The 13,344-nt window shown below is 32.1% G+C and overlaps 1 protein-coding gene across 3 annotated transcripts in view; it reads right to left on the bottom strand.

Moving 5' to 3' along the window:
* The window catches only part of LOC144970372 (uncharacterized), a 28,481-nt gene extending 15,682 nt beyond the window's left edge, over positions 1-12,799 (bottom strand). For 2 of the 3 annotated variants that reach the window (XM_078909936.1, XM_078909939.1), the window contains exons 1-11: positions 12,642-12,799; positions 10,720-11,036; positions 8,144-8,331; positions 7,511-7,655; positions 7,191-7,259; positions 6,142-6,190; positions 5,776-5,814; positions 4,414-4,472; positions 3,698-3,900; positions 2,856-3,006; positions 157-1,379 (exon numbers count right to left, since the gene is read on the bottom strand). In XM_078909936.1, the coding sequence (XP_078766062.1) occupies positions 157-1,379; positions 2,856-3,006; positions 3,698-3,900; positions 4,414-4,472; positions 5,776-5,814; positions 6,142-6,190; positions 7,191-7,259; positions 7,511-7,655; positions 8,144-8,331; positions 10,720-11,036; positions 12,642-12,712 (2,514 nt within the window). In that variant the 5' untranslated portion in view covers positions 12,713-12,799. Of the gene's footprint in view, positions 1-156; positions 1,380-2,855; positions 3,007-3,697; positions 3,901-4,413; positions 4,473-5,775; positions 5,815-6,141; positions 6,191-7,190; positions 7,260-7,510; positions 7,656-8,143; positions 8,332-10,719; positions 11,037-12,529; positions 12,600-12,641 lie in introns of those variants that run through there. The other variant, XM_078909938.1, reaches the window with a different exon arrangement.
* Between the last annotated feature and the right edge of the window lie 545 nt (positions 12,800-13,344).

Below are 13,344 nucleotides of genomic sequence, written 5' to 3'. Positions count from 1 at the left end.
ATAATAATTATCATCATCATTATCATCATCATCATTATTATTATTATTATTATTATTATTATTATTATTATTATTATTATTATTATTATTATTAACATCATCAGTGTAATCACTTTTTTTTTTCACATGACAATTGAAAAAAAGAAAAGAACTAACTTGATTAATATTGAGACTAGCAAGCTCCAAGGCGGCAATGTGGCACAACCGTCGCAGAGAATTAGCCATGGGGTTGGAGTGAAAACAAGAAGCTGGATGTGGGTGATCGTGTGCCTGGGATCCCTGTTTCTTTACCCACTCATATTCAAGACGAATAACCGAGGCACGGCCAAGTAGAAGGCAGAGATGTAACAAGGTCACTGTGTTTGAATTAGACAACAAGAATCCAGATTTGGCCAATTCATGAATTCTTTCAAACTCTTTGTCCACTTCTTTCCTTAGACTTTCGTTTTTGTCTTTCAACTGAACGTCTGATGTTTGACTATCTGAATTTGTTTGAGTGTTATCGTCATTATTTGAATTAGCACTGATAGTTGAGTCTTTTGTATCACAGAAATTAATTTTTTTCCTTGCTCCCTTTTTGTTATTCAAAGAGGGAGAGGAAACCGAGTGTGTGGAGATTAAATTAGATGATGAGGTTGGCGATGATACTGATGATGATGGTGGTGATGCTGTTGAAATGGGTTTCAAATTTAAGGCGTTCGTTAATTGCCGTAGAGGAGATGATACGAGTTTAGATGTCGTTGATGGCACAATAGACTGTACTGATGATGTTGATGTTTGTGGCGACGATGGTAAAGAGGAGGACTCGTTTGCTAGAGACTGAGGGTTTGGTTTCAATGGCATTGAAGGAGATGATGAACCTGAAGCAGTCGATGATGGCAACGAAGATGATGACACAAAGGATGATGATGGTACTGTCACTGAAATAGATTTTGATACGACAGTCAAATGTCCACTTGGAGTAAAATCTAAATATTGATTACTTGTACATTCTCCATTTGATGCTTCAGTATCATGTGGTTCTGATTTAAACAACACAGAAGTGATACTTTTTTGTTCACTAACAGTATGGTCTGAAGCATTTCCTTTGACTAAAATATCTTTAGGATAAGAAACAGAGACCAAAAATTCTTTTGAGGCCCCAGAATTTTGGACATCATTTGACTCTGGGTCACATTTTCTGCGGTCAGAGTCGGGCTCGTCTTTCACAAGAGCCTCAGTCTTTGTAGAGTGGTCTAGGCCTGCCCCTTCATCTTTACAATTTGTTTCATCTTGCAGAGGCTGTTTCTCTTTTTCCATCTCGCCATTCTCTATTCTAGATGTACCTTCTAATTGGTCATCCTTTTCCAAATCAGACAGAGAAGCTGTTAACAAATTGGCTGAAATTTTTAAAAGAAAAAGGAAATCATAAGAAAATAATATTTTTTAACACATTATTCATTCTCTTAATTATTACTATTACCATAAGTTTGTCAAGTGAAAAAATCGTTTTCCTCTCAAACAAGCTTTATGCTTTATGAACATTAACAAATAAAATGTAACACAATGGATATAACTAATCTATCCTCTACATCCTTGAAATTACACAATGAGAAATAATGAAAAATGTGTATTTGAAGCCTAACAGATCTTTTGAGTAGATGGCATTGGGTACGGCTCAGCAGTCTCCATAGATAAGCAATTTTAATAATACCAAACAATTTAATGGCAAAAGTAAGAGAACCTGTCCAAGGCTCCATCTTTCAAAGTTACATTTAAATTTGAGCATTTATATTGTGCAATATCCACTAAACATGCTCAAAGCACTTTACAGGGGGTCCCAAACCAACAGTAAGACAGGAAATGTAGGACGAGACATGATGCCTGTTAGGAGATATAATAAATTTTTCTACAGAGACAACGCTGTTAACGGTCAAGTACTCATTTTACACCCGAGTATGGTGACAGAATATGAGTAAAGAACTCAACTATGCACCACTCAGAGTGAGACTCAAACCCATGACCTTCCAATCCGCAGGCGAGTTTAATTTTAGAGGTTTCGTGCCAATTGCAACACATTTACTACATATGGAAAAGACAGGTGACGCACAACACTGTGAACACTGAGATGGAGTTAAATATCAATAACTCAAGGGTCAAGATGCCTATGATAAAATTACAAACTAAAAATTAGTCTTATGAAGATAGAGATTAGAATCTCATGTTTAGATCTACAGAACAGAAGAACAAAAGGTGACACTTCCCAACTGTTTAAAAACTGTCCTTGGATTTGTCAATGATGACAAGATTTTTAAAAATAACTTTAGCTGTGGTATCAAGTTTAAAATAGCCTTTTATATGACCACATGGCAATATACTTCCATCAAGTTTAAATTAACAGTTTCCCATACGACTATTTAGCAATTCTAATATCTATAATCTCAAGAACAATAAAAACTAAGCACAGTCTTAAATTTCAAAATAAATCAATGTTGAAAATTACTGCGTTGTATTTTCCTATTGCGATATTTCAGTGGACTATTGAGTAGTTAAAACATGAGGTTTGTTGTAGACATTTCATCATTTTGGTGATAATGGACATGGCTCAATTTACAAACAATACAAAATGAAAAATTCATGATTTTTTTTATTTGTTTCTTTCTTATTTCTATATTTTCTACTTAAAGAGAGACGAATTCTTATACGACCTCCATAAGTTATCTAATTTTGCTCAAAGTAAAATAAAGGATAATATCCAATGACAAAACTATTTGTTAAACCCGTAGTTATTTCAAAAAATGAAATATGTGAGAAATAAAATTGAAAGAGCTTAATTAGCTTAATTAAATAACACATAAAATTAAATAATATCTTACGGAAAACCTGTTCCAAATAGCTTTTAAATTGACTCTCTTTATTTTGAGACTTGACAGGCTTCATGGTGAAGGGCTTCACCGCAATTGATGATGGGAGATGAAAAATTAACTCATCATCACAGGTTTCTGATTTATCTCCCATGCTCTCTTTCTGATAAAGCGTCAAGGAGAAAAAGTAAATTTGTCCCAAATTTAATTTTTTTAAAAATATGTTTGTCCCTGCAGTAATAGTAGTTGTAAAAGTAGTAGTAATAGTAATATTAATAATAATAACAACAACAATAAAAACTTTAAATAATAATGATAATATTAATAATAATAATAATAATAATAATAATAATAATAATAATAATAATAATAATAATAATAATATTAATAATAATATAAATAATAATAACAACAATAATAATAATATTATAACCATAAGGATAGGTTAGAATTTCTTGACTTACCAATTTTGAAATATTGAAGAATTCTAACAATATGAGAATAAAATATACTTTTAAAAAACTCAAAAACAGCGACAACAGCAACACCAAGAACAATAACAACAATTACAATCACAAAGGTCATTTAAATAATAAATAAGTAATCTTTTTGGTAAAGTAAATTATTTTTCTAATTTATTTGTTTTTTGAAAATTATATTTAGGAATGGTAGAAATCTATTATAAAAGTTTCTAATTTCTATATTTTCATTAAATGTGCTCTTTTCATACCAAAAAAAAGGGCCCTAAAGACCTGGATGAAAAGAAAGCAAATTATAAAAGCAATTCAACAGTGAAATCAAATAGGATAAGGCAAGAAAAACTCATTATATTCAACAAGACAGAAAAAGGATACAAGCCTAAGTCGAGAGGATTTCCATTTACTGTTGAGGTATTTGAACACCCCCTCCAGAGTGCGATTCGTGGAGAGTTTGAACCGCACCCTTGGGTTCTGAGACAATTCCTGAACTCTAGACCAGGCAACGTTGCTTTTGGGAGTCAACTCGACAGTCACATGGGTGGGTAGTTTGCATATTGCAGCTTCTAAAATACGCTGCTCTGTAAGCATAAGAATAGAAAAGTGTGCCAAAAATCTCTCTAAATGCTCGTTTTATCTCTCTTCAAAACATAGAAAAATATAAATTAAAACTCTTATTCTATTACATCAAATGAGACATAGAGATATTTCAACCCTACTTCTATGATGCACCATTATATAGATACTCATAATAGATTGTTAATTTGACTGATCTTTAAGGTGAAAAAAAAATCCCTCATTTTGTGTGTGTATAAATAAAGAACTCATTTGAAAAAGAAATTTTTTTAAATAAGTTATTTCCATCTCTGTATACAACCCTCTCTCCCACCTTTTTATTATCAGCTTATAAAACACATATAATTCAATTCATTCAGACATTAAAACAACTTATTTCATTATTATGTCAATCACACGAATTTAACAATATCTAACATGAACACTAGATTCCTAATTTCTACAACAAATATTGATGAATTGATGGACAAGGATGGTAAAATTAACTGAGATCCAGGCAAATCTAGTTATTGCATTACCTTCCATTTGTTTAAGAGCCTTAATGTATGTGCAAATTGGTGTCTTCACTTTCGTTGATCTGTAGTGATGAGAATAATATATCATGAACATTTCATTTTCCTGAAAGTCACTTTCAAGAAGTAGAAAAAGTGCTTAATGTTGAGTCACCATTCTCTTCCATTATAAATTTTAAAATTAATTTAAAGAAAAAAAAAAAAATAAAGTATATAACTACATCTATATCTAAGGTTGAAATATACACAATCTTGATCTAGAGAGGCACTCTATGACTACAAGTGTAAGTAAGATGTGGTTACAAATAAAGTTGTGTAATGAAGTCACAATCACTTCCTGGAAACTGCAACCCCACTGATTCTTGTTTAGTTAAAGAATATCCATCTGAATTGAGACCATACAATTGGTAACAAGGTCTGAAAGCCGCAAATGGCCCATCAAATGGCTGATTACTTCCTCAGTATTCAATATAAATAACAATCAAAGTGATAAGAATATGTCCATGGAACCAACAACAACATACACCATTATGTCTACTGCATGAAATTACCTCCGTAGGAGAGAGATATAGCTAATTGTCAAGCAACATATTCTTTACCGAAAAGCATTATGAAATAGGCAACATGATTGTTATTTTTTAAATATTCAAATGCTAATATTCACTTCCTTTCTCTTGAATATCAAAGACTTATAGTGTTATCAAGATTACACGAAAATGGTTTGCTTTATGTATTTATCTTTTTAAAGTTCAAAGCATTTACAGTGCATATGACCCCGCCAGGATCAAGAAAAAAAACAAAACCCCAGAGCAATCTCAATCCAGAACAAAGAAAGAAAGGATCATGGAAAGGGAAAACAGATATTGGGGGAATAGAGGGCAGGACACAAGTGACCTCTTTGCCCATCAAAGGAGGTCAAAAGTCTCCACCTACATTGCACGATAAAAAAAATTGACAAAAGAACCAAAAACATATTCTCATCAAGAAACGATGAAAGGAGACTTCTGACAATTACAAATACTATTTGAAAATGAAATGAGAAACATCAGTTATATTGCTCTAAACAGGAATTATTGATTTCATGGCAGTAGCATATCAGGAAATTGAGGAAAGAATTCAGTCATCTGTGCCCTTGCTCTGCAGCATTTCATCTCCTGTGGGCCGAGAAGTGCATGCAGTTGCTAAGGTTACCTAGCCTAAGACTGAGAACTTCCAGGGCATGATCAATTGTAGTAGTCAATATTTATGAGAGGGAAGCCATGATCTTATATCGACAAAAAAAATCTAATGTTTAAAGTTTCCATGAAAAACCCAAACTGGTGAGTCGATCTATACTAAAAATAAAAAGGAAATAAGAAAAATTCAAACCTCCGAGTTTTTGCAGTGATAGTTGAAAAGCATGTCTCTCTGAAAGAAATTAAAAAATAAAATTTACCCAGGATCATGTAAAGATCTCCCTTGAAATATGACAGTAATAGAAAACGTATAAGAGATTATTTATATGACTGACCTGGCAAATTGCAAGATTAGGAGCAAGAAAGTTGGAAAACAATTTTAGAAACCAGACATTTATAGCAAGTAACATTAGCAACAGATTAAGATTAATTTTTAAAATAAAATCAGAGTATTGTATCAGTCAAGATAAAGTTAAACTACAATTTTTAGCACTGATAAAGCTCAAATATCATGTTTAATTATTTTCTTCAAAACTTTGGCGAAACTTGCAATACCTACCCCTTTTGAATCAACTCTTTTAAGCAATTAACAAATTGTGGATTGGATTCTGAAATGGACAAAAACAAACAAAAATAGTGGACATTATAATGACTTAAAGAAAGAAATTTTGAATTTTGTATTGATATATGTAGGAGGTGATCTATGATTGCAAATCATGTATCCAGATCACTGCCATTACCTTCATCAGGCTTGTAAGAAACCATTACATCATCGAAATTATGTATATTGTTTAGCCTTGATATAATAATTGTAATTTAAATAAATCAATTAATATAATTAATAAATACATAAATGAATAAATAAATAAATAAATAAATAAATAAATACACTAATTAATTGATTAATAAATAAAAATAAAATAATAATCATTTTACATATCGGGTTCAAGATTAAAATTAGGTCAATTAAAAGTTAAAATTATGGTGATATTTTGAAAATATGGATCACACATTCTTTGTTGATGTTCACACATGTCTAAATGTTTAGAAAGTCAATAATAATTTTCGAAAAGTTCGCAAGTTATTTCAAAATAATTTAATAATTTAGACTATGGACAACATTATAAAATATGATGACTATAAATGACTAATCATTACTTAAACTTAAAATTAGTAAAAAAAACAAAACAAAACACGATGACATATTTTTGACAGATGTAATTCAAAACATCAAAAGAGTACATTGTAGTATATGACAATTCATCGGAATCATTAACTACAGGAATTAGTTCTTTATCTAAAGCATTCTTAAAACCATTGACAGTTTTGTTTTGTTTCTTGCATGAAAAAAAGCAAAATGAATGAATATCTATTAGACTTAGTAGGCAAAGTATAAAAAAAAAAAATTGAGAATCACATGCAGCCCTTTCAAGCAATTGTATTATATTTTTAGATACAGACACTTTTCAACGGTGAAAATTCTTTGGAATGTGGAAAATATGAATAAAAACTATTTTCCAAGGGCTTAGTATCAAAGTGTCTAATTCATTTACTTTCTCTTAAAGTCAATGCACATCATGCACAGAAATATATAAGAAAGACCACTACCTTTTAAACGTCTTCGCAAGGTACCAAAATTAATCATGTTAAACACCTCTTGACCAACGTTCTTCACACCTGTTGGAAAATCAAATTTTAATACAAAATCATTATTTTTCATTAAAATCATCATCATCATCATCATCATCATCAGACATCCACAAACAATCTTTACATTGTTTGATTAACTACAGACTAGGAAACTTAAAGTCATCTTCGTTTGTTTTCCAATATTTTCAGTTTAAAGAACAACTCATACCACTGTTTCTTTTAAATGATACAAAACAGCAAATCAATATCAACAGCTTTATTTTCAGGATATTACATACCACCATTTTGTTGAAGCAATTTGGACACCTTGACCATAGCCCTATAGTAAAAGTAGCGAACTTGGAGCTTGGTTCTTGGCTCAACTCCTCTCATCTTGGCTATATAAGCTAACTTTTGACTGATTGCATCAAAATTTTTGCCATACTGAAATACACATTAATGAAACAAAATAAAATACCATAAGACATTATTAGGATAAAATATATCAGTAAACATGAATAAAAATTAACAATTATAAAATAATAAGCAAAGCCTCAACTTGACTTCAGGCAGCTCTGATATATTGAGACCGTTCATGAATTTATCAACATTGCACCAAATTTGCAATTAATTTATCTATATTTTTATTTATCAAAATATACTATAATACTAGTAAACAAAGATCTTTTAGATTTGACCAACATCAGCTTGTGATTTCAATGAAAAGGAATAATCAAAATGAAAAAAAATCAAAAGAATATTGACCAATGATATTGGCTGAAAAATGACAGCCAATGAATCTGAATGATATCTATCTGATAAACGAAATTGTCAGATTTTCAGAGGACTACGTCAACATAGATCATAATATCGAAATCTGAGAGGAAGCCTATGACGAATATGAAAAAAAACGGTTTCATTAATAGACTCACCAATCCAAGGTAAGTATAAAATAGTTCTGTTTCCTCAGAAGTCCATGGTGCCCAATGCTTCTTTTCCTGATTTTTTTTCTCGCCAACTTTCTGTGATATGGCTTGCACACTTGATTCTGTCCTTTTGGAACTTCCACTTGCAACTGCAGTAGAAGCCGATGATGATGCTTTCCTTGGCTGTTTTGATACTGGATCAAGAAGAATAAGAATATATAAAAGAGCATCTGTATTCCCTTGGGAACTAATTCTTAAAATACACTTCCTTATACTATTGAGAGTATGCGGTTAGACTAAGGGAGTTAATTTGTTGACATTTTACACGGTTTAGTCCCTTGATTGAAGCATAGATTTCCTCAAAATGGCGACCAATCCTTTTAAAACAATGACACTGCATCGAAAAAAAGCAACTAAGAAAGAATTGAATACGTGAAAGACATTGATCCATACGACATAAAATCGGAAAACTGGACAAAGACTTATCAAGACTTATCCTCCAATCACCTACCATCATATCTATCTATCTATCTATCTATCTATCTATCTATCTATTATCATTATTATTATTATTATTGTTATTATTATTATTATTATTATTATTATTATTATTATTATTATTATTATTATTATTATTATTATTATTTTTATTATTATTGTTTTTTATTATATCATTATTATTATTTTATTATTATTATATTATTATTATTATTATATTATTATTATTATTATTATTATTATTATTATTATTATTATTATTATTATTATTATATTATTATTATTATTATTATTATTATTATTTATTATTATTATTATTATTATTATTATTATTATTATTTTATTATTTTATTATTATATATTATTATTTTCATTTATTATTATTATTTCATTATTATTATTATTTTTTCTTCTTCTTCTTCTTTTTCTTCTTCTTCTTCTTTTCTTCTTCTTCTTCTTCTTCTTCTTCTTCTCTTCTTCTTCTTTCTTCTTCTTCTTTCTTCTTCTTCTTCTTCTTCTTCTATCTTTTTCTATCTTTTATTTATTATTTATTATTATTTATTTCATTATTATCATATCATCATCATCATCATCATCATCATCATCATCAATCATCATCATTCATCATCATCATCATCATCATTACGGGGGGGGGGGGGGGGGGGGGGGGGGGGGGGGAGAGAGTACGTGCATGTAGAGGAGATAGACTGCGAAGTATGTGGGTGTGGTGTGTGTGTGGTGTGTGTGTGTGTGTTTGATGTGTGAAAGAAACACGAGGGAGACAAAGGGAGAGAGAGCGAGATGGTAGATAAAGAAAGGGGGAAAAGGAGAGAGGGTGTGAGCAAAGAATAGGTACGGATTGTATAAAAGCCTCGTTATTCAAAATTGAATGTTTGGTGGTCAATATTGTTGTTGTTCTGTTTGAGTCGATGAAGCAGAGGAGGGGGGGGCGAGACTTAATAAGAAGGAATAATTGAAATTTTGGAGCAACCGATATTTAGGACGGATGTATAAAGCCCTTGTGGTCAAATCATCTAATATAATTTGCCATTTGTATCCATTTATGCAAAATGACCAAGCATTGTTCCAATGATGAGATCAAGACCCTTGGGGTTCTTTAATTTTTGCCTTTTTTATGACTTACATGAAATCTATAATTGAATCTTTTGTTTGAGTGCAACCCTCGAGTTATTTGCCTCCACTCGTTATCTCAACCCCTTGTGTCATTGTCATCTATTAAACTCTCTCTCCCCTTTTTCTTTGTTCACTCACATTGTTTTTGTCTTAAGACCCAAGCCTCCCTCCATTTCAATGAATACACGATAAAACGAACCTCTCTTCTCTCTCTCTCTCTCTCATCTACTTCTTCTCCTCGTTCACTCTCTGCTCTATCTTTTTCTTTTCTCTCATCCTCTCCTCCTGTCTCTTCTTATTTATTTATTATTTTAATTAAATTTTTAAAAATATATCTCTCCCATCCATCTCTCGCTCTCGTGTTATGACTCTCTCTCTCTTTTCTCTCTCTCTTCTCACTCATCTCCTCTTCTCTCATCACATCTCTCTCTCTCTCGATCTCTGTCTGTTCTTTCTACTCTTCTCTCTCTCTCTCTCTCTCTCTACTCTCATCTCTCTCTCTCTCTCTCTCTCTCTCTCTCTCTCTCATGTTAACAACTACGCGATAGAAAGTTACAGTGCTCTTAGTGCAAGGGAAGTAACCGTGGATGGTAAATGCGTGACGTCATCGGCATACTCTCAATAAACTGATCCATACGAAAGAACATTTTCATTTTTGATAATTTTACAGTAAAGATACCCTGTGTGAAAATCTGCAAAGCAAACTAGGTTGGTAGTGGATTTAATGAAGGGCTCCACAATATCATCAAACATGCAAAAATGGCTCCTAAGCTTGCAACCAAACACATTGACTATTTCAATTTTATTTCTAATGAAAAATAACTGATGTGACTGCAAGAAAAGAATTAAATATGTAGCCAGAAAACTTGATGAATAAATAATATTTTGGTTCCGAAAAAATGGATAAATTCTTTATCATCTCTTTGTTTTTTTATTTTTAGCCAACTCACCATTAGATTTCTGTCTTTTTGGAGTTGGAGCTGGTGAATCACTGTCTTCTTCATCACCAAGCCGATTCCGTTTGATGCTCAATCTCTCACTGATTCTTACAGGTTTCATGGCTTCTTCTTTTATTTTGTTGACCTCAGGCATGGCATCACCTAGACTTTTACTCCGGCTCCGTTTGCTAGGCTCTTTTTCCGATGTGGAGAGTTCAACTTTACTAACTGACTGAGATTTGGCCTCTTCATCTCCATTTTCAGTAAGCTCTGATTCCTCTGACCCAATCATAGATGGTATAGAGCCATCTTTAATTTCAATGGGGACTCTGATTAGGAATAAATACGAAAAACAGAAATGGTAACATCAAGTACCATGTGAGCCACTTCCTCAAACTGATATTATGCCAGAGAGCAGAAATGCCAACCTCAAAGATCAGAAGTGAGTGAGTTGGAAAGAAAAAATGTGTCCTCTCCAAAAATAAAAATGTGTAATCCAGCAAGATCCCCTTCTCATGATTAAAGTTGAAGACCATATAAATATAAATATTCTTAACCTCATATTATCTTAAACTGCACTCATCGATAATGAAAATTCGTTATCCCCAGACACATATTTGAAACTCCGCTCTTTTAAACAATTATCCACATTCCAGAATATGGAATGTTTCCGAATGCACATAGAAATAAGGAAAGTTAATAAAATATCTATAAAAACATAAAATTAACCAACATTAAATCAGTTGTTACTACATATACACAATATGCGTCGACTTCAAAGTGAGTGTCATGGCTGAATGGTTTAGTCGTCTGCCCTGGAAGTTTTACCAGAATCGATGTTGTGGGTTCAAATCCTGGTTCCGCCACTCTTTTTTTTTAAAAAATAAATTCCGTCTTCTTTTTACAGAACGTTGCAAGGGATAAATGTCCCATCCATCCTCCCCCCACCAACTAAACCATTTGGCCATGACACCCACTTCGAAGTCGACGAATATTGTGTATATGTAGTAACAACTGATCTAATGTTGGTTAATTTTATGTTTTTATTGATATTTTATTAATTTTTTTTTTCAATTCAATTCAAATATTTATTTATTGTCGGCATTTTAAAAATGTTTCATAGATAATGTAGTCAGGCTAATAGAAGCCTTTGACCGACATAGGTTATAACACATAGTGCATAAAAATACATAGTAATACATTTTCCTTTAAAACATTCCCTCATCAAGATTCCAATCATGACACACAAAGAAAAGTAACATAATATCATATATGTACGGTTAGATTAATTTTTTAACTTTCCTTATTTCTATGTGCATTTGGAAACATTCCATATTCTGGAATGTGGATAATTGTTTAAAAGAGCGGAGTTTCAAATATCTGTTTGGGAATAACGAAATTTGGTTATCCCCAGACAGGTGTCTGCTGGGGATAACGCGACAGCCTTCTTCCTTTGCCTTTTTTGGGAGGTGAGCAAGTTAGACATTGAAGTGCCTGTATGTGGAATTCAGCCGCAAATTTTGCAACCGTTTTAAATCTAAGTAAAAATAATAAGCAGGACTATCTTGAATCAAATGAACAAAATGTCCAATAGATATCTCATGTTCATGTATCTAAATAATGACTGAAACCAGAAATTCCAGAGAAAATCAAAATGGCCGCATTATTCAGGACCGATTAGAGTTCCTTCACTTCTTTCTCTGCTTTTATTACTGGGTGGCTTTATGAATGTGACCATGGCGTCTTCTGGGATAATTGCAACGTTTAAATCAACTGAAATTTACTAAGGATTAGAAGAGAAGGATTTAGAAAAGCCAATCACCGTCACTATCTGTAAACAATCTCTTTTTTTGGAAAACGCCATTGGATGGAGGAAGCGACTCGTCGACGTCGAAGGAACCCGTCGACAGACCATCTCCTCATTTACATCTTACCTGCTTTCACATCCAGAATCTTTCTCTTCTTCTCGACATTCAGATACTTTAAGGCGCTTAGTCTGAGGCATTAGACCAAGCAAAAAAAGTTCACTCTGTCATTAAATTGTTGTTTCTCGTCATTTCCATCAATAAAAACAAACCGCCTCGGAGACAGGGTTGCCAGATTATTTTTCAACAAAATACCAGGGGAAGACTCAAAAAATGCCAAAACACTCCAAAAAATGCCAAAGTCTGTTGACTCCCACCCCCACTAAGAAAACTACTCACTTTTGATAGACAATTTACTATCATATCCTGGTGGCTTGCGTGTTTTCTTTTCTTTTCTTTTTTTTTCGTTTTTTTTTAATTATACTAAATTTCCTGTTGGGGTAATTTTTTACCTACTGACTACTAAGTGGAGTGCTAAACCACTACACCACGGTTGGACTTTAAGAATGAAAAAGAAATACATTAACATGAAAGGTAAATACGTAAACAGTTAAATAATTATTGACAATTAAGAAAACTTACTGTTTCGTGTTTCTTATGAAACTTAATTAAGAAAAGGTGTCAGTTGAAGTATAATATACAAGAAAAGAAAATGCCAAATGAAAATGCCAAATGCCAAATGATTTTTCTAATGCCAAACGGTTTTCAAAAATGCCAGATTTTTGGAATCTGGCATTTAAAATGCCAAACTGGCAACCCTGCTCGGAGATTT

The sequence above is a fragment of the Berghia stephanieae genome, chromosome 4 (genome assembly GCF_034508935.2).
Source record: "Berghia stephanieae isolate SIO BIC M18660-M18661 chromosome 4, UCSD_Bste_1.3, whole genome shotgun sequence".
NCBI lineage: Eukaryota > Metazoa > Mollusca > Gastropoda > Nudibranchia > Aeolidiidae > Berghia > Berghia stephanieae.
This window is presented reverse-complemented; position numbering and strand designations above follow the sequence as displayed.